Source organism: Scyliorhinus torazame, chromosome 12 (genome assembly GCF_047496885.1).
Source record: "Scyliorhinus torazame isolate Kashiwa2021f chromosome 12, sScyTor2.1, whole genome shotgun sequence".
NCBI lineage: Eukaryota > Metazoa > Chordata > Chondrichthyes > Carcharhiniformes > Scyliorhinidae > Scyliorhinus > Scyliorhinus torazame.
The window spans coordinates 205,102,213-205,124,526 of NC_092718.1; the positions used below are offsets into that span (position 1 = coordinate 205,102,213).

The 22,314-nt window shown below is 49.1% G+C and overlaps 1 protein-coding gene across 4 annotated transcripts in view; it reads left to right on the top strand.

Moving 5' to 3' along the window:
- Nucleotides 1-22,314, top strand: part of cluha (clustered mitochondria (cluA/CLU1) homolog a) — a 135,519-nt gene that overhangs the window by 45,518 nt on the left and 67,687 nt on the right. For all 4 annotated transcript variants that reach the window (XM_072469753.1, XM_072469754.1, XM_072469750.1 and 1 more), the window contains exons 5-9: nt 2,878-3,005; nt 6,644-6,798; nt 10,339-10,464; nt 12,214-12,361; nt 20,521-20,613. In XM_072469753.1, the coding sequence (XP_072325854.1) occupies nt 2,878-3,005; nt 6,644-6,798; nt 10,339-10,464; nt 12,214-12,361; nt 20,521-20,613 (650 nt within the window). The remainder of the gene's footprint in view (nt 1-2,877; nt 3,006-6,643; nt 6,799-10,338; nt 10,465-12,213; nt 12,362-20,520; nt 20,614-22,314) is intronic.

Here is a 22,314-nt window from a genome sequence, read left to right on the forward strand (position 1 = left end):
ATTCGGCAAAATCCACATACAGGTCACTTATTAATAAAATTGACACCTAGTGCCTTACAGATGTATTTGCAAAGTCCTTGGAGAGAAGCTCTCAGGATCGCATAAAATTTACAGTGCAGAAGGAGGCCATTCAGCCCATCGAGTCTGCACCGGCTCTTAGAAAGAGCACCCTACTTAAGCCCACACCTCCACCCTATCCCAATCCCAGTAACCCAAGCCAGGAATCAAACCTGGGACCCTGGAGCGGTGAAGCAACTGTGCTAACCACTGTGCTACCGTGCTGCCTCTCGGAAGTCCGTCCATGAAACGCAGCTCCTTTCCTCACAGTCCAGAGCAGAACTCGAGGATGAGTCTTCAAACCGACACCAGACAGGGCTGAAAAGCAAAACTAAAAACACACCCAGCCCCTCCCAGAGTAACTGTTAATCCCTTAATCACAGTTTTAGCAGACATATAATCTGCATACTTTAACCTAAATTCTTTGAATAACATTACTGCAACAGACATGAAATAAAACATGTATAAAGATTTCCTACATTCATCACAATCTTTGATTTTTTTTCAAGCCCCCCAGATTGCTTTGTGAGTTAATTTAGTAAATAGCGAATCTACACACAACTGGAAAGACAATTGGTCTGCAATGATTCCGCTCTCCTGGCCACCAGGGAAGACTGACGTTGGCTTCTGCACTGCTGTGTGTGAGAGAGAGAGAGAGAGACAGGAATGCATTTACATAACACTATCTCCTGTGCCACCACATAGGGACAGGAAGTCCGTGCCCCGACTAGAATCATAGAATTTACAGTGCTAAAGGAGGCCATTCGGTCCATCAGGTTTGCACCGAACCTTGCAAAGCGCACCCTACTTAAGGCCACACTTCCAAGCTATCCCAGTAACCTAGCCTAACCTTTTTGGACACGAAGGGCAATTTGAGCAAGGCCAATCCACCTAGCCTGCACATCTTTGGACTGTGGGAGGAAACCGGAGCACCCGGAGGAAACCCACGCAGACACGGGGAGAACGTGCAGACTCCGCACAGACAGTGACCCAAGCCGGAATCGAACCTGGGATCGTGGAGCTGTGAAGCAACAGGGCTAACCACTGTGCTACCGTGCCACCCATCATTGTGCAAGTACATCATTGTGCGCCTAGAACAGGAAATTTCCAGCCACTCCACCCGTGGGGGCGTGTGCTGTGGGCTGACATTGTTGAATGCTCGCTGTTCCGCGTGCTGCCGTGTTCTGCTCACCCCGTTCCCAACCCTTGGCCTCCTCGCTCACTGCCCCGTGGACAACGAGGGAGCAGGGTGGCGAGCGGGAGGGAGTGAGGCAATGAGTGGTCGGGTGCTGGGCGGCGAGTAAATCGCAACTGCAAATCTCGGATTTTAAAAAAATAAATTTAAGAGTACCCAATTATATATATTTTTTCCCCCAATTATGGGGCAATTTAGTGTGACCAATCCACCTAACCTGCACATCTTTGGGTTGTGGGAGTGAGACCCACGCAGACATGGGGAGAATATGCAAACTCCACACGGACAGTGACCCAGGGCTGGGATTCGAACCCGGGCCCTCAGCGCCCTAGTTCCAGTGCTAACCCCTGCGCCATATGCCGTCCAAATCTTGGATTTTTAACTCTTTTGGGATTCAGTTTTCTGTGAAAACTGCAACCCTTAAACGTGGTGGGGGAAAAAAAAATCTAATTTTAGTGATGCTGCACCTGTTGAATATTTGTAGATGTGGCAGTGATGTCCACTGAAGGTCACTTGTAGTGGCAGTGACAGCAAGGGCAGCCTAAATATTGGCCAGGGCACTGGGGAGAACTCCGCTGCTGTTCTCCATGTCACAAGATCGTTAACATCCACTTGAAGCACACGGCAGAGCCTCAGTTTAATGTCTTTGGAAAGACGGCAACAATCCAGCACTCCCTCAGATCCGCCTTTGTTTTGGAGCTCGCACCCCTGAACCCAGTCCATTTCACAGGACGTGTGTACAGGCAGCAGGTCATAATTCGGGTATCGAACGCTGTTGGATAACCTAGTGCCATCGGCAGTCAAGACCTGCTCGTGAATAATGGCCACTTTGGTGAGGTATTGGAGAACGATGCAGGACCTTTAGGAAAGGAGCAAATTAGGGTAGCACGGTGGCGCAGTGGTTAGCACTGCTGTCTCACGGCGCCCAGGTCCCAGGTTCGATCCCGGCTCTGGGTCACTGTCCGCGTGGAGTTTGCACATTCTCCCCGTGTTTGCGTGGGTTTCGCCCCCACAACCCAAAGATGCGCAGGGTAGGTGGATTGGCCATGCTGAATTGCCCCTTAATTGGGGGGGGGGGGAATGAATTGGACGCTCTAAATTTATTTTTTTTTAAAAGGAAAGGAGAAAATTGACAAAATTCTTTGTTCAATTACATTCTCGTGACAATTTGTTCATGCCTGAAATATGAAGTGGCCGCTCCTTGTCTTTATTTCCCTGAAGTCTGAACTCCTTCACCATGATTTGATTACATTGCCCGACGGAGAGAGGAGGCAGGCCCCAGCCTGCATTGTTCACCTGTTAAAGCCAAGTACAGATGTTTGATTTCTGCGGCTAGAGTTTGACAGCTGTGACAGGAGTCTCGAAGGGCAGTGGGGGACAGAGAAGTCATATCTACAAATAAATAGTGGATTAAAGTGCCCTGTCTGGGAATTGTTTTGACAACGACTTCTCCTATAATATAAATTAACCCTGATCCGTTTATTAACTAATCCATCAGTTTTGCCCCACGATGATCGGATCACCGTGGGCAACGGCAGCGCTGGAGAAAGTGGATTTTGTACTTTCCGCTCGAAAGGAACAGCGCCACTGACTCTTGTTGCAATTTTCAAAACGTTTATTCTCAGAGACTGGGAAGCGCAAAAGGAAAGGCTCGGAGTTGGAGCAAATTGACTGCACGCCCCCAGAACACATCCTCCCCGGAAGCAAGGAACGCCCTTTGCTCTTCCTCCAGCCGCAGACCAAGGAGGCAAAGGTAAAACCAAAAGCAAAATATTGCAGATGCTTGAAATACTGAAATTGAAATGGAAAGTGCTGGAAATGCCCAGCAGGTCAGGCAGCATCCGAGAAAGGAACAGAGTGAATATTTTGGGTTGATGAGAGGACACCAAGGTACTTATTTGTGTTTGCGATCTATTATTAAAGTGAAGGTGAGCTGTCTGCTCTGATATTGACCAATACTGTTGACCATCGCTGGAACTTTAGCATGTTTGCTGCTTGTCCGATTTAATTTGAGATTTCCCACGGATCGTTTCCGCTGGGAAGAGAGGCTCATTAGGCTGGCGTTGTTTTCCTTGCAGCAGAGAACGCTGAGGGGGGGATCTGATTGAAGTGTGCAAAATTATGAGGGACTTACAAAAGGTAGATGGGAAGAAGTTTCTTCCCTTGGTATAGAGGGCTCAGTAAGAAGGGGGGCATAGGATTAAGATAAGGGGCAGGAAATACGTTTTCACCCAGAGAGTGGGGGGAATCTGGAATTCGCTGTCCGAGAAGGGTAGAGGCGGGAGGCCTCACAACAGTTAAGGAGCACTTTAGATGAGCATTTGAAACGCCATAGCATGCAAGGCTGCAGCCCAAGTGCTGGACAATGTGATTAGGTAGGTTCTTTTTGGGCAGCGCAGACAGGATGGGCCGAATGGCCTCTTTGTGTGCTGTAACATAACTCTAATGAATTTAGCAGCATTGATTTGAGGTTATAGAATTTACAGTGCAGAAGGAGGCCATTCGGCCCATCGAGTCTGCACCGGCTCTTGGAAAGAGCACCCCACCCAAGGTCCACACCCCCACCCTATCCCCATAACCCAGCAACCCCACCCAACACTAAAGGCAATTTTGGTCACTAAGGGGCAATTTATCATGGCCAATCCACCTAACCTGCACATCTTTGGACTGTGGGAGGAAACCGGAGCACCCGGAGGAAACCCACGCACACACGGGGAGGATGTGCCGACTCCGCACAGACAGTGACCCAAGCCGGGAATCGAGCCTGGGACCCTGGAGCTGTGAAGCAATTGTGCTAACCGGGTTATGAACAGATGGGACAGCAAAAGTGGAGGCAAACTGTTTCCAGTAGTTAAGGGGCTTCCGATTAAATAGTTGGAATTTATAACCGAGATCAAGAGCCGCTTCTTCACATAAGTGACCTGTGAGGTAGGGATTCACTTCCAGGGTTTAAATGTGACGGAGTCAATGTTCAAGATCAGTTGTACAGGATGGATCAGGGGAAAATGCAAAAGGGAGGGTAATATAATTCGGACGAGTATTGTGTGGATGGTAAAAGCTCAGGCTCATTTCTATATTGTAGCTTCTAACGCAGTGATAGGCAACCCGGGCTGGTGAGAGGGCTGGTGAGTGGGCAGCCTTCATCTCAATGGGCCACAATATTGAAATCGGGCATGTTCCCTAACTACGACCCCATAAATAAGGTTAAATACATTTAATACAGACCAAATATTTTCCCCCAAAAAATATTTTATTAAGGCATTTGTATTATAAATGTTAACAAAATAAACAACCACACATCAAACCAACAACAACACCCAGCCAACATGGCTCACATAAACGCCTCCCCTTTTTAACCGTGCCCCCCCCCCCCCCAACTGCTGACAGCTTAACTTTTACCACGCTTTAGAAACCCCTCCCCTGTCAGCAGTTCTTCCCCCCCCAACCACCACAAAATAACAACCCCAACCCCCTTCAACACACTAACCTCCTGCCCACTGCGCTTCCGTCGACTAGCCCGCTCAGCTGGCCTGGTAGTCCCGGCCCATGGCGCTTAGCATCCTACTCCCACTGATTTCCTCTCCCACCCCCCTGCTCAAACATTCTCCCAGCGCAAACTTAACAACACCCGCCCAACACAAAAGAAAGAGTAACCCACCACCTCCCACCAAGAACAAACCCAGAGCAAAGGCCCCAAACACAGTACAAAAATAACCCAAATAAACCCCACTTTCCCCGACGGCGTGGGGCTGCCCCACGATGGGAAACCCCGTTGACCAGCCTGCGAAACGGAGCACCCCGCCGGCGTGCTGGAACAGAAATGTGGCGCGGCGGGACGGAGAATCCAGCCCTCTGTGTGTGGCTCGGAGGGTAACTTTCAGGGGATGGTTTTCCAATGCATCTGCTGCCCTTGTCCACCTAGGTGCAAAAGGTCACGGGTTTGGAAGGAGCTGTCGAAGGAGCTTTGTTGAGTTACTGCAGTGCATCTCGTAGATGGTGCCACTGTGCACCGGTGGTGGAGGGAGTGGATGTTTAAGGTTTTTTTTCATAGAATTTACAGTGTAGAAGGAGGCCACTCGGCCCATCGAGTCTGCACCGGCTCTTGGAAAGAGCACCCCACCCAAGGTCCACGCCTCCACCCTATCCCCATAACCCAGTAACCCCACCCAACACTAAGGGCAATTTTGGACACTAAGGGCAATTTATCATGGCCAATCCACCTAACCTGCACATCTTTGGACTGTGGGAGGAAACCGGAGCACCCGGAGGAAACCCACGCACACACGAGGAGGATGTGCAGACTCCGCACAGACAGTGACCCAAGCCGAAATCGAACCTGGGACCCTGGAGCTGTGAAGCAATTGTGCTATCCACAATGCTACCGTGCTACCGTGGTGGATGGGATGCCAATCAAGCAGGCTGCTTTGTCTTGGATGGTCTTGATGACCTTCAGTGTTGGAGCTGCACTGACGGAGGCAAGAGGAGAGTATTGCCCTTGAGAAGGAGGTGGTGGCAATGCTTTCAACAACTCTCCTTCAGAGCTGTAATTTTAAAATGGCCATCGAGTCCAAGGAGAGATGCGAGACAACGTGACAGAATGCTTAAGTGAAATAAATGATTTTTGAGGCCAGAGGGGCTAAAGGCATAGCTGCCAATCTGCAGTGGGGCGTAGGCGGTGAACTTTTATGTAGATTGAACATGGTGGTCTTTGTATTGGGGAGGATATGCATGAGGCTGGGGTCCGATCGGATGCCGAGACTGACAGTCTGGGGAAACACCGGAGGTGGTAGGTGGGGACGAGGTGGAATCGCTGACTGAGGTCAAAGACAAATGACTTCAGTGTCCTTGATGGCTACATGTGGAAGTTGTAACTTGTCCATGGTTTGACTGTCAGACGAGTGGTTAGTGAAGGAAGTCGAGAAACTCCAGAGGTAAATCCTGAGGTGGGAAGCGAAGGCCTTGCTGTAGATGGTTTTGTTGCATTGTGATTGCTCAGAGCGGAGGCAACTTAGAACACGTCCGCAAATCTGGACAATGGGGATAAGGATAGTGTGGTCTGCTGTGTCAAATGATGTGGAGAAGATTAATGTGCTATGGTCACCGAGGATGTCTTTGGTAATGATTTGGTTCAGACTGTTTGGTGCAACGAGAATTTTGGATGCAGAGATGCAGCACTCTGATAGCAGGTCATGCTGTGTGTAGATTTCAAGCTTTGTGGGATATTGTGACATGTTAAATCGCTCACTCTGACAGTGTGCACATTACCACACAGTTAATACTTCCCCGTAATCTTGTTGCAAAGGCTCGATGTAAGGCACTATGTAAATACATATTAAGTTGTATAGCAGTACAGGAATTATGATTTTGATTTATTTCCCTCCCTTTCCACAGCCCCTGCAGTGCCTGAAAGTGTTAACTATGAGTGGCTGGAATCCTCCGCCAGGTAACCGCAAGATGCACGGCGATTTGATGTACCTGTATGTGGTTACCATGGAGGATCGGCATGTTAGCATCACTGCTTCAACCCGAGGTTTCTACGTGAATCAGTAAGTGTGGCTGCACACGTGTTACCATGCAGGCTATCCCCTTCATTATGAATTTATTTACCTGTTCCTCCCACTGCTCTTGCTAATGGGGAAAGAACACCGAACAATACAGCACAGAAACAGGCCCTGCGGCCCTCCAAGCCTGCAACGATCACGTGTCCTATCTAGACCAACCGCCTGTATCCTTCTATACCCCGTCTGTTCATGTGTCTATCCAGATAAGTCTTAAAGGTCGCTAACGTACCTGTCTCAACCACCTCACTTGGCAGTGCATTCCAGGCCACCACCACCCTCTGTGTAAAAAAAACTTTCCCTGCACATCTCCACTGAAGCTGTTTCCCCTCACCTTGAACTTGTGCCCCCTTGTAATTTTCAATTCCGCCCTGGGAAAAAGCCTCCAACTGTTCACCCTATCTATACACCTAATAATTTTATAAACTTCTATAAGGTCACCCCTCAGCCTCCGTCTTTCTAGGGAGAACAATCCCAGTTTATTCAATCTCTCCTCATAGCTAATACCCTCCATACCAGGCAGCATCCTGGTAAACTTTTTCTGTACTCTCTCCAACGTATCCACATCCTTCTGGTAGTGTGGTGACCAGAATTGGACACATTATTCCAAATGTGACCTAACCAACTTTCTATATAACTATAACATAATTTTCAAGCTTTTATATTCAATACCCTGTCCTATGAAGGCAAGCATGCCATATGTTTTCTTTACCACCATTTCCACCTGTGCTGCCACTTTTAAGGATCTGTGGTCCTGCACGCCCAGATCTGTGTTTCTATGCTTCTGATGGTTCTGCCATTTATTTTATAGCTCCCACCTGAATTGGATCTACCAAAATGCATCGCATTTGTCCGGGTTAAATTCAATCTGCCATTTCTCTGCCCAATTTTGCAGCCTATCTATATCCTGTTGTATTCTCCGACAATCTTCATCACTATCCGCAACTCCTGCTATCATAGTATCATCTGCAAACTTGCTAAAGCAGAGGTCCCAGTACTGATCCCTGCAGAACACCACTAGTTACAGACCTCCATTTGGAAAAACACCCTTCCACTGCTACCCTCCGTCCTCGATGGCCAAGCCAGTTCTGGATCCATCCAGCTGGTTCACCCCCGACACCATGTGACACCAAAGTGGACAATGTATCTGATTTCTGCTCGGAACATTCCCACAGTTACGTGACTGAAATTGGAAATTTGCCCCAATGAGGAAGTTTCCCCAAGTGCGGAATTTATTTTATTTTTTTTTTAAAATTCCAATTAAGGGGCAATGTAGCGGGGCCAATCCACCTACCCTGTGCATCTTTGGGTTGTGGGGGTAAGACCCACGCAGACACAAGAGAGAATGTGCAAACTCTACACAGGCCGTGATCGAACCTGGGTCCATGGCGCCCTGAGGCAGCAGTGCTAACCACTGCTCCACCGTGCCGCCCGTAGTGCGGAGTTTATAACGCAAATTAGTCGGCTTGATTGCAAAAAGAAAAACATCAGTGGAACTTGCAGACCAGCAACCACTGATCTGTGTTGCTTCCAGCTTCCCACTTAGCCCCGCGATTCGATGGAACAACTGCCGCTGCCAAGTGGGCGGAAAAGGTTTGCAATTGTTGGTGTAACTGGCTGTAAAATTAGTTGCCACTCGCCCCCCTGCTCAAGTAAAAGGGAGCGATTTGCAGAATTGGAGGACTTTGGCAATTGCTGATCTGGTGAGTGCTGTAACACTGGGTCAGGGAAGGCCACGACACAGTACCTTAACTCCTGCACTGTTGCAGTTTCACACAAGCTAACACTCATAACTAGCACACAAGACCGTAAGACATAGGAGCAGATTTAGGCCACTCGGCACATCGTGTCCTTCACAAAATTGCGGCAAGTCAGAAGAAGGGTCTTATCAGCAATTCCATGTACTTACTATATTGACTCTGCCATTCTGAGAGGCACTATTAGATGTGCACAACCTCAATACCGTATTAATGGCACATCCAGTTGTGTGGGATAGGCCAATGGCCTGTGTCCATACTGGCATGAAGCAATGGCACAGTGGATATGACCCTGGAATCATAGAATCCTTACAGTGTAGAAAGACGCCATTCAGCCCATTAAGTCTGCACCGACCCTCAAAGAGCATCCTAACGATGGGTCAGGTCCCCACCCTATCCTCGTAACCCCACCTAACCTGCACATCTCTGAACACTAAGGAGCAATTCAGCCTGACCCAACCTGTGCATCTTTGGACTGTGGGAAGAAACCAGAGCACCCGGAGAAAACCCACGCAGACACGGGGAGAACGTAAACTTCACCTAAGGCTGGAATTGAACCCGGATCTCTGGTGCTGTGAGGCAGCAGTGCTAACCACCGTGCTGCCCCACTCCCCTTTTTATTTAATTCCCGCCTCTCTCATCACCTCCCTCCTCTCCGCCCCCTCTCCTCTCCTTCCCTGTAAAAGAGCCGGACCCTCGCTACAGAGTTTGTGATTCTGATCTGACATTATTTCTATAGTTTCCTTGTAAACTCCTGAAAACACAAATTACAGTGACGTTTATATTTGTGAAACCATTGTGCAATTTGACTACAAGGTCCCGAGAGGAGGAGCACGTTTAAATTATTTTCCGTCTTAGCTCGGCTAGTGTTAATTGCTGCACACTATTGCGGTGGGAATGAGCACTGGGTGTGAGCTGGACAAAGGGGGCGCGATTCTCCGAAATGGAGGCAGAGTGTTCGCGCCATCGTGAGTGCCGCGAGGTTCACGACGGCGCGAAACGGCCCCTATCCCGACCGATTCAGGGCCCGATAATGGGCTAGGAGCGGCGCCGCGTCATTTACGCACGCCAGGCCTTGGCGCCGCGTAAAGGCGGTGCCGCATAACTGGCGCCAACCCGTGCATGCGTGGTTGCCGTCCTCCCCGAGTCCGCCCCGCAAGAAGATGTCTGACGGATCTTGCCGGGCTGCGGAAGAAAGGAGGTCCTCCTTCAGAGAAGCCGGCCCGACGATCGGTGGGCACCGATCGCGGGCCAGACCCCATTTGAGGGCCCCCCCCCCCCAGCGTTCCCGTGCTGTTCCCGCCGGCAGCGACCAGGTGTGGACGGCGCCGGGGGGGAACCCGCCGTTTTGGGCAGGCCGCTCGGCCCATCCGGGCCAGAGAATCGAGGGGGGTACCGGTGAATCACCATTTTGGCTGTCTTGGGCAATTCACTGTACCGCGCCTGGCAAAACGTGATTGTGCCGATCTGGCAGCTTCCATGAATTGTGGGAGGGCATCGGACCGGCGTCGCGGGAAAATTTGGCGACCCAAACCGGCACGGGAGCGGAGAATCGCGCCCAGGGCATTCGGTCAAACAATCACTGAACACGAGCAAAACGATGTGCCAAGCTTTCTGAATTAAATTGAGGCTCGATAGTTCTGGGTCCAGGAAGTGTGTCTTTATATGTGTGCGTATGTCTGCGTGTGTAATGATAAGACAAAATGCATAGCTGTTTAAGTGCAATACATTTCCACACGTCTTACAAGACTGGTTTCTCTACTCCGGACAGCTCGACGGCCTACATCTTCAACCCCAAGCCAGCGAACCCCAGCTTCCTCAGCCATTCCCTGGTGGAATTGCTGAGCCAGACTAGTCCTATTTTCAAAAAGAATTTTGCTGCCTTACAAAAGAAAAGGTGAGAGTTGGACTGCTGCAAGTTGTCTTTTTCTGCTTTCTAATTGTGTACTTTCCCTGAAACAGGACTAACTTGAGAAATACGCTTTCATTTCCCATCAACTAACCTTTTTAAAAAATAAATTTAGAGTACCCAATTCATTTTTTCTAATTAAGGGGCAATTTAGCGCAGCCAATCCACCTACCCTGCACATCTTTGGGTTGTGGGGGCGAAACCCACGCAAACACGGGGAGAATGTGCAACCTCTACACGGACAGTTACCCAGAGGCGGGATCGAACCTTCGGCCTCGGCGCCGTGAGACAGCAGTGCTAACCACTGCACCACCGTGCTGCCCTCCCATCAACTAACCTGCGGTGGGAGGGAGAGGTTGGGGGTGTGGGGGAGGGGGATCCACTGTACCTCGCCTTTGTATGAGGGCAATAAAGCTTCGTCGGTTATGATTTTCATTTAATCTCCTACTCTGTCCCTGGGAATAAAGCACAAATGTGAAAATAATCAGTTGTGTTGCCATGCTCAGTGACTCATTTCCTTTGCAGTTCCAGTACAGACTACAATTACAGCGTGAGGCCCAATTTATTTTTATGGAGTTAGCCAAATAAAGCACATTGCAACAGAGTTAACATGGAGGAAGATAATAGGATCCTGGGTTTTGTGTGCCAACAGGGACGGATACAAAAACAAGGAGCTGATGAATCTGCGCAAGACTTTGATTAGGCCACAGATGGAGTACAGTGTGGAGTTTTGTGAATTCCATTGTAGATCGATCATTGGACTCGTGGCAATGGAGTAACCTGTTTCCATAGGGGATTGCTGTCTCGCACCATGCCCCTCTCTCTCCTGTGCTCTTTGACCTGCATTGGCTCCCAGTCAAGCAGCATCTCGACTTGAAAACTCTCACCCTGGTTTTCAGATTGATCTGTGAGACTTTGCCCCTCCCTATCTCTGCTATCTCCTCCAGCCCCAAAACCGGGCGGCACAGTGGTCAGCACTGCTGCCTCACTGCGCCAGGGACATGGGTTGGATTCCGGCCTTGGGTGATCAATGGGCAGGGCTACGGGGATAGGGCTAGGGATTCCACGGAACCCTCTGAGATATCTGTGGTGCTCCAACAGTTGCCTCTTGACCATTTCCGATATAATAGTTCCACCTTTGGTGGCCTTGCCTTCTGCTGCCCAGGCCGGAAGTTCAAGGGCAATTAGGCATGGGCAATCCATACTGGTCCGGCCAGTGATGCCTGCATCTCATGAACAAATCAAAATACTCCAGGATGATGATTAATTGATGGCACTTTTGCAATGATGAGTTTAAGTCGTGTTGCGGGTCTTAGTTGTGTTGGATGTTCCTGAATTCCTGTCTGGTTTTCGAGGCTCAGATCTTGATGCTGGCAAAATGCAAAACTTCAACATGCTCCTTACTTTGTGCAGTTCGGCTCTGTGTCGAGCGATTGCTCTCTGCACCATTCTCCCATTTTACGTCTGGCAGCGCTCTCCCAACGCCTGACTAAATGGATGGGGAGGGGATAGTTCCCTATTAGCAGAACAGGAGCTGCATAAAAATGTACACTGGACAATAGCGCGTGCCTGACCGACGTGCCCGTGGAATTGGCTCAACCACCATGATCACTGGGTGCATGCAGTTCCGTGATGCCTTTGGGCTGAGCGTACTTGCCGTTCAGTGGGGTGCGTTGTGGTGGTGCAGTAAAATATTTGAACCCTGCTTTACTGACTCGTGTGCCATTTTGTGTGTAGGGTTCAGCGACACCCGTTTGAAAGGATTGCGACTCCGTTCCAAGTGTACAGTTGGACTGCACCCATGATGGAGCACGCCATGGACTGTGTTCGTGCAGAAGATGCATACACTTCACGCTTGGGATACGAGGAGCATATACCAGGCCAGGTACGACAGGCTGATCAATGCGCTATAGCGAGCCAAAGTGTAACAGCCTCTGTATATCTCCTGTAACTGCGTTGTTTTCAAAAAAATTTGTTCTACATCCGAATTGTTTCTGTGCCGTCATCTATCCAAGTCACCCTGTGGGGAGACAACGCTTCATTGATTTTGGCTCTCTTCTCTACGCCCCCGCCCCATGCTTGGCCTCTGTTCACACTAATGCTTAGATAAGCAGTCTGGTGAACCTTGGCCCTGCACTGAACATCTCTCTGATTAATAGCTCACTCATTTCGTCTGGCATTTAAAAGTAAACTTGCGATGGGTGTTAATTTCATTATCCACTATCCGTAGTAGGGCAGCTTCGCCATAAACACGGAAGCTCTCACGGCGCCGAGGACTCGGGTTCCATCCCGGCCCCGGGTCACTTGTCCGTGCGGAGTTTGCACATTCTCCCCGTGTCTGCGTGGGTCTCACCCCCACAACCCAAAAAAAAATGTGCAGGGTAGGTGGATTGGCCACGCTAAATTCCCCCTTAATTGGGGAAAAAAATAATTGGGTACTTTAAATTTATTTAGGGAAACAAATGTGAAGACGGCGTACTGCTCCTTTCTGAAGAACACCATTTCAACATGCTGCCGGGTTCCAATGATCCGGTTCCAACTATGCAGACAAACATGCAGTTATAGGTTAATTTTTAAGCATGTTTGTCTTTGGTTTGACACTACATAAATTTGCATATTTTCAGCATCTGACAGTAATACATTGACAGAGCTTTTTGAGGACAAGAATCACACTGCCCTGTATGTCATAGTCCCTGAGGGGCCATAAGTTACTCCTTTTGAGAGGAAGGGCTGACTGCCGGTGGTTTGACCTCCGGATCAGCACACCTCGGGTAAGGTTGAGAAGGCCTTCAAGAATAACCTCAGTTGGTACTGGAATTGAACCCGTGCTGTTGGCGTCAGTCCGCATGACCACCCAGCCTTCCAGCCAGCTGAGCTAACCGACCCCCTATATAAAGGTGGCACAGTGGCTAGCACTGCCATCTCACAGTGCCAGGGACTCGGGTTCAATACCAGCCTTGACTGACTGTCTGTGTGGAGTCTGCATTTTCTCCGAGTGTTGCGGTTTCCTCCCACAGTCCAAGGATGAGCAGGTTAGATTGTTTGGCCATGCTAAATTGCCCCCCTCGTGCTGAGTTTGTGTTTACAGTGAGATTAGCTGTTGGGATGCTACAGTTGACTTCGTGCCACTGAGGAGAGGAGCGGATGAGGGTGAAGGACCAGGTGAGACTTAAAAAGGGCTGGGTTAGCCAAGTGTTTCACTCTGGATTTGACGGAGGGGCTCGAGGGGTAGCGGTAATGGTCAGCAAAAGGGTACGTTTCCAGCTGGAGAAGGTGGTGGCAGATCAGAGGGGTAGATATGTGATTGTGACAGGGGCGCTGGAGGGGAGGTTAGTGGCGCTGTTCGGTGTATACAGTCCCGATTGGGGCGATGTGGGATTCGCAAAGGTGTTTGGGGCCATCCCCGACTTGGGGGGACACAAACTGATAGTGGGGGGGGGGACTGGAACTTGGTGCAGGAGCCAAGGTTGGACAGGCCACGCTCGCTGGTCCCATCGGGCGGGGGGGGCGGGGGGGGGGGGGGGGGGGGGGGGGGCGGGCGGCGGCGGCGAGCGAAAGCTCTGGCTGGGCTAATGGTGGAAATGGGAGGGGTGGACCCTTGGAGGTTTCTGCACCCGAGGGAGCGGGAGTACTCGATTTCCTCAGCAGTCCATAAGGTATACTCGCGGATCGACTTTTTCGTGGTGGGGAAGGCTTTGCTGGCTGGGGTTAAGGGGTCGGAATACTCGGCAATTGCAGTGTCAGATCATGCTCCGCATTGGGTGGATATGGTACTGGAGAAGGGTATAGCGCAAAGGCCGGGGTGGAAATTAGATGTGGGACTTTTGGGGGACCAAGGATTCTGTGACAACATTGAAAAGGTGATTGAGGAATATGTAGGTTTCAACTGTACGGGTGAGGTGTCGAAGGTAGTTGTCTGGGAGGCTCTAAAGGTGGTGGTGAGGGGGAGATGATTTTGTTTAAGGCCAGGGTGGACAAAGAGGAGAGGTTGGAGCGGCAGAGGGTAATAGATGAGATGTTGGAGGTAGATAGGAGTTATACAGAAGATAGGGATCCAGCAAAGCTGAAAAGAGGAAGGAACTACAGGCGAGCTATGAGCGACTGTCTACCAGGAAGGCGGTGCGCCAACTGAGACGAGCAAGGGGTGCAGTTTACGAACATGGAGATAAGGTATGTTAGCAGGTCAGCTCCGGAGGGAGGCAGCGGTAAGGGAAATTGTGCAGGTGAGGGATAGGGCAGGGAAGTTGGTGGTGGCCCCGGATCTGATCATGGATAGAGCAGGGACAGGAATGGATGTTGCAGGTTCCGGGGTTTAGGTGTTTTAGTAAGCTCGGAGAAGGAGGCAAAAGAGGTGTGGCGCTGCTAGTCAAGAGCAGTATTACGGTGGCGGAGAGGATGCTAGATGGGGACTCTTCTTCCGAGGTAGTATGGGCTGAAGTTAGAAACAGGAAAGGAGAGGTCACCCTGTTGGGAGTTTTTTATAGGCCTCCTAATAGTTCTAGGGATGTAGAGGAAAGGATGGCGAAGATGATTCTGGATAAGAGCGAAAGTAACAGGGTAGTTATTATGGGAGACTTTAACTTTCCAAATATTGACTGGAAAAGATATAGTTCGAGTACAATAGATGGGTCATATTTTGTACAGTGTGTGCAGGAGGGTTTCCTGAAACAATATATTGACAGGCCAACAAGAGGCGAGGCCACATTGGATTTGGTTTTGGGTAATGAATCAGGCCAGGTGTTGGATTTGGAGGTAGGAGAGCAGGTTGGGGACAGTGACCACAATTCGGTGACGTTTACGTTAATAATGGAAAGTGATAAGTATACACCACAGGGCAAGAGTTATAGCTGGGGGAAGGGCAATTATGATGCCATTAGACGTGACTTGGGGGGGATAAGGTGGAGAAGTAGGCTGCAAGTGTTGGGCACACTGGATAAGTGGGGCTTGTTCAAGGATCAGCTACTGCGTGTTCTTGATAAGTATGTACCGGTCAGGCAGGGAGGAAGGCGTCGAGCGAGGGAACCGTGGTTTACCAAGGAAGTGGAATCTCTTGTTAAGAGGAAGAAGGAGGCCTATGTGAAGATGAGGTGTGAAGTTTCAGTTGGGGCGATGGATAGTTACAAAGTAGCGAGGAAGGATCTAAAGAGAGAGCTAAGACGAGCAAGGAGGGGACATGAGAAGTATTTGGCAGGAAGGATCAAGGAAAACCCAAAAGCTTTCTATAGGTATGTCAGGAATAAGCGAATGACTAGGGAAAGAGTAGGACCAGTCAAGGACAGGGATGGGAAATTGTGTGTGGAGTCTGAAGAGATAGGCGAGATACTAAATGAATATTTTTCGTCAGTATTCACTCAGGAAAAAGATAATGTTGTGGAGGAGAATGCTGAGCCCCAGGCTAATAGAATAGATGGCATTGAGGTACGTAGGGAAGAGGTGTTGGCAATTCTGGACAGGCTGAAAATAGATAAGTCCCCGGGACCTGATGGAATTTATCCTAGGATTCTCTGGGAGGCCAGGGAAGAGATTGCTGGACCTTTGGCTTTGATTTCTATGTCATCATTGGCTACAGGAATAGTGCCAGAGGACTGGAGGACAGCAAATGTGGTCCCTTTGTTCAAAAAGGGGAGCAGAGACAACCCCGGCAACTATAGACCGGTGAGCCTCACGTCTGTAGTGGGTAAAGTCTTGGAGGGGATTATAAGAGACAAGATTTATAATCATCTAGATAGGAATAATATGATCAGGGATAGTCAGCATGGCTTTGTGAAGGGTAGGTCATGCCTCACAAACCTTATTGAGTTCTTTGAGAAGGTGACTGAACAGGTAGACGAGGGTAGAGCAGTTGATGTGGTGTATATGGATTTCAGCAAAGCGTTTGATAAGGTTCCCCACGGTAGGCTATTGCAGAAAATCCGGAGGCTGGGGATTGAGGGTGATTTAGAGATGTGGATCAGAAATTGGCTAGCTGAAAGAAGACAGAGGGTGGTGGTTGATGGGAAATGTTCAGAATGGAGTACAGTCACAAGTGGAGTACCACAAGGATCTGTTCTGGGGCCGTTGCTGTTTGTCATTTTTATCAATGACCTAGAGGAAGGCGCAGAAGGGTGGGTGAGTAAATTTGCAGACGATACTAAAGTCGGTGGTGTTGTCGATAGTGTGGAAGGATGTAGCAGGTTACAGAGGGATATAGATAAGCTGCAGAGCTGGGCTGAGAGGTGGCAAGTGGAGTTTAATGTGGAGAAGTGTGAGGTGATTCACTTTGGAAGGAATAACAGGAATGCAGAATATTTGGCTAATGGTAAAGTTCTTGAAAGTGTGGTTGAGCAGAGGGATCTAGGTGTCCATGTACATAGATCCCTGAAAGTTGCCACCCAGGTTGATAGGGTTGTGAAGAAGGCCTATGGAGTGTTGGCCTTTATTGGTAGAGGGATTGAGTTCCGGAGTCGGGAGGTCATGTTGCAGCTGTACAGAACTCTGGTACGGCCGCATTTGGAGTATTGCGTACAGTTCTGGTCACCGCATTATAGGAAGGACGTGGAGGCTTTGGAGCGGGCGCAGAGGAGATTTACCAGGATGTTGCCTGGTATGGAGGGAAAATCTTATGAGGAAAGGCTGATGGACTTGAGGTTGTTTTCGTTGGAGAGAAGAAGGTTAAGAGGAGACTTAATAGAGGCATACAAAATGATCAGGGGGTTGGATAGGGTGGACAGTGAGAGCCTTCTCCCGCGGATGGAAATGGCTGGCACGAGGGGACATAACTTTAAACTGAGGGGTAATAGATATAGGACAGAGGTCAGAGGTAGGTTCTTTACGCAAAGAGTAGTGAGGCCGTGGAATGCCCTACCTGCTACAGTAGTGAACTCGCCAACATTGAGGGCATTTAAAAGTTTATTGGATAAACATATGGATGATAATGGCATAGTGTAGGTTAGATGGCTTTTGTTTCGGTGCAACATCGTGGGCCGAAGGGCCTGTACTGCGCTGTATTGTTCTATGTTCTATGATTAACAAGGTTTTTGAGGAATCTTATGAGAGGTTGTACAGGTCAGAGCCACCTGGGGGAGTCCGTGAGATGCAGGAATTTCTAGATGGGCTGGAGTACCGGACGTTAGGGGAGGGGGACAGGGCTACATTAGAAGGAGCGATAGTGGAGCAGGAGATAAAGGATGCGATTGGGAGGATTTAGTCGGGGAAAGTGGCAGGGCCGGATGGGTTTCCGGTGGAATATTATAAAAAAAATTCAAAGATAAGCTGACACCCCTGATGGTGGGGATGTTTGAGGAGGTGATAGGGAGGGAGGTGTTGCCACAAACTTTGGGGCAGGCATCGATTTCCCTGTTGATTTTTTTTAAAAAAAGATAAGGATCCGACAGAGTGTGGGTCGTATAGGCCCATATCACTCCTGAATGTGGCCAGAAAAGTATTGGCGAAGGTACTGGCGGGTAGGCTGGAGGAGTGCCTCCTGAAGGTGAAGATCAGACGGGGTTCGTGAGAGGGAGGCAGCTCTTTTCAAACATTAGAAGGGTATTGAACGTCGCTATGGCACCGGCAGAGGGGAAGGAAACAGCTCGTTGTGGCGTAGGAGGCTGAGAAGGCGTTTGACCGTGTAGAATGGGGCTACTTGATGGCAGTTCTGGAGCGGTTTGGGATTGGACCAAGATTTGTGAACTGGGTAAAGCTATATAAGGAACCGAGGGCGAGTGTCCGCACAAACGACAGCAGCTCAAGATACTTTTCTCTCCACCGTGGGACTAAGCAGGGATGTCCTATGTCCCCCCCTGCTGTTTGCCCTCGCGATTGAGCCATTGGCCATCGCATTAAGAGGCTCGGGGGTATGGAAAGGAATAGTGCAGGGGGGGGATAGAGCATAGGGTGTCCTTGTATGTTGATGACTTGTGTTATACGTGTCGGAACCGAGTGTGTCAAGAGGGGGGAATATTGGAGCTGCTTCGAGTGTTTGGGTCTTTCTCGGGGTACAGGCTGAATCTAGACAAGAGTGAGTATTTTGTGGTGTTTCGGCCGGGGGTGGGGCAGTGGTGGGGGGGTGCTGCCATTCCACAGGGCAGGGACTCACTTTAGGGACCTGGGAGTGCAGGTTGCCCGGGAGTGGGCGGGGGGGGGGGGGGGGGGGGGGGCAAGGTGGGATGGTCTCCCTCTGTCACTGGCGGGTCGGGTACGGGCGGTTAAAATGAATGTGTTGCCACGATTTCTGTTTATTTTTCAATGCCTACCGATTTTCCTGCCAAAGGCTTTTTTCAGAGAGACTGAGGGAAGGATTACTTCATTCACACGGGGAGGGAAGGTGGCCACAGTTAGAAAGGTGCTGCTACAGAGGGGAAGGCAGGCAACGGGTTTGGGCCTTCCGAACCTGATGTCTTACTGCTGGGCGGCGAATGTGGAGAAGGTGCGGAGCTGGGTCCAGAGGGGTTGATTCCCAAGGGTCAGAATGGAGGAGAGTTTGTGCAGGGGGTCAGGGTTGAAAGCACTAGCAGCAGCGCCACTCCCGATGGCCCTGGGGAAATACTCGGGGAGTCCGGTAATAATAGCTTCGTTGAGAATTTGGAGGCAGTTTCGGCAACACTTCGGGTTGGGGGCAGGGTCATGGGAAATGCCGATTCGGGGGAACCACAGATTTGAGCCAGGGAAATGGGATGGAAATTTTCGGAAATGGGAGGAGAAGGGGATTAAGACACTAAAAGATTTGTTTCTTAGGGGTCGGTTTACAGGACTGAAGGAGCTGGAAGGGAAGTATGGGCTGGAGCAGGGGGAAATGTTTAGACACATGCAGGTTCGAGATTTTGCCAGAAAGGAGATACAGAGCTTGCCGGTGGAGCTGGCCTCCACATTGCTGGAGGAGGTGCTGACGACGGGGGGTGGGGGGGGCTGGAGAAGGGGGTAATGTCAGCAGTTTACGGAGCTATTTTGGAAGAGGAGAAGGCACCATTGGAAGGGATCAAAGCAAAGTGGGAGGAAGAATTGGGAGAGGATATGGAGGAGGGGCACTAGTATTTTGGTCCTGGAAGGAGGTTTTTAGGGTAATTTCTAAAGTGGTGCACGTGAAACTGAACCCGGGTCCCCGGGAGGCCATATTCGGGGTGTCGGACCAGCCAAGGTTGGAAACGGGTGCGGAGACAGATGTTGTAGCCTTCGCCTCGTTGATCGCCCGAAGGTGGATCCTGATAGGATGGAGAGCAACCTCTCCACCCTGTTCCCTGGCGTGGTGGGGGGACCTGTTGGAATTCTTGACTCTTGAGACAGTTAAGTTTGAACTGAGCGGAAGGATGGAGGGGTTCTCCAATTCATCGGCATTATTCATTAAGCACTTTCAAGAACTGGATAACATCGAACATTAGTTGGGGTGTGTGGGTGGGAGGGTTGCGGGGAGGGGGGGAGATGTGTGTGTTAATGGCGACTATGGGTGATCCCTAATTCCTTTTTGTCATTTGTTTGTGTGAACATGCGGGCTAATGTTTGGGGGGAGGATGGGATCGTTGTTATTGATATGGGGATTGACATATTTGTTACTGATTATTGTTTATTGGTGGCGGGTGTAAATTTGGGAGAAAATGTGAAAAAGGAGGAGAATTTAAAAAAAATAAATTCCCAAAAAGTAAAAGAATTGCCTTTTGTCAGCTCTGTTCAGTTGCTAGCACTCACTTTGGAGTCACAAGGATCTTGGATATGGACTCGAGTCCTGCTGTCAGCTGGAGTACCCAATCTAGACTAACTCTTCAGTGCAGTGCTGCTGTATTGTGGATGAAGTATGAAACTGTGAGGTCAGGGTGTAAACAGGCCTATTCAGAAACGAATACCAATTCTCCTGGTGTCCCGACCAACAATCATCCCTCCACTATCGACACAACTCGTGCCGATTGGCTGCGAGCAGTTGCCTAAGTAACAGCACTACACTTTAAAAAAAAGTCATTCTCTGCCTTTAGTGCTTTGGGATATCCGGAGCATGTAATAAGATACTCACTAAATACGCTAAGTGAATATCCTCCTTTTCATGTAAGTTTCCTCACAATCTGTTCTGGGTGTCTCCAGACAAGGGACTGGAATGAAGAATTGCAAACGACCAGAGAGCTCCCACGTAAGAACCTTCCGGAAAGGCTTCTCCGCGAGCGTGCTATTTTCAAGGTAAAACTGAATTTTTGTTTTATTTTGTTTTGTAATCATTCACAATTGAAACGTAATGTTCCCTCTGCATTGTTGTGTATTCAAAGCTTTGCACTGCTCCGCTATCCATTGCCGGGTTATTTTGACAGATGTCAAAAGTTTTGAATATTTTTTTTCCTTCAAAGTACCTGCGATGCAAAGTAATGTAATTGATCATTTATGGGTAAAAATAGTAAAAGGCCGGGATTCCAGCTTGCAATGCATGCAATGTACGGATATGTTCCTGGCGAGGGTCCAAACTTGAATTTTCTCCAACTCTGAAAATCAGATGCCTCCCAACAAGACAGGAATGAATATTCAGGAATGGTGTTCAGGGAGATATTCAATACCTCTCAATTAAAGTATATTCCGGAGAGGAAGAGGAATTGTAAAAGGGAGAAAAACATTCCGTAGCAAGTCAAAGAGGGCATTAAAGGCAAAAACTAGGGCGTACCATACTGTGAAAGCTAGTGGCAAACTGGAGGATTGGGAGAACTTTAAGGTTCAGCAAAAGGCTGCTGAAAATAAAATCAAAAGAGTTCAGATGAACTACGAAAGGAAACTAGCAGAAAACATAAACACTGATGCCAAAAGCTTCGATAAGTATATAAAGAGGAAGAGACTAGCTAAAGTAAACATTGGCACTTTAGAGGACAATACTGGTGAGGTAATAACGGGGAACACCGAGGCCGAAGGCACACGAATATTCTGCATCTGTCTTCACGGTAGAGGATAATAAAAAGTATTTCCAAAAACTGCAGCTAATGCAGAGGAACTTGGACAATAACCATCACTAGGGCGAAGGTATTGAATAAACTAATGGGATTAAAGGCAGATAAGTCCCCAGGACCTGATGATCTGCACCCTAGGGTATTAAAGGAGGTAGCAGTAGATATGCTGGATACATTGATTATGATATTTCAAAATTCCCTGGATTCTGGGAAGGTCCTGGTGGATTGGAAACACACTAAGGGACGCCCCTATTCCAAAAGGGAAGAGGCAAAAAGTAGGAAACTATAGACCGGTTAGCTTGACCTCTGTGGTGGCAAAGTTTCTGGAATCAATCATTAAGGAGGAGATGACAGAACATTTGGAAAGACAAAGCTCAATCCACCATTGTCAGCATGGTTTTATGAAGGGTAAGTCATGACAAACTTGCTCGGGTTCTTTGAGGATGTAACCAGCAAGGTGTTAAGGGGGAACCTGTGGATGTGGAAAATCTAGACTTTGAAAGGCATTTGACAAGGTGCTGCACAAAAGGCTGATGCAGAAGATACGATCGCAGGGGATTGGGGGTAGAGTACTAGATTGGATTGAGGATTGGCTGACTGACAGAAAGCAGAGGGTCGGGATAAATGGACCCTTCTCTGGTTGGTGAACTGTAACTAGTGGGGTGCCGCAGGGGTCAGTCCTCAGACCTCAACTGCTTACAATCTATATAAATGATCTGCAAGCAGGGACAGAGTGTAACATAGCAACATTTGCAGGTTATACTAAAATAGGTGGGAAAGCAGGCAGTGAAGAGGAGATGAAGAATTTACAGACGGATATAGATAGGCTAGGTGAATGGGCCAACATTTGGCAGATGGTGTTTAATGTGGATGAGTGTGAGGTTATTCATTTTGGCTGGAAAAATAGAAAGGCAAATTATTATCTAAATGGAAAGCAGATTGAATGCGTCTG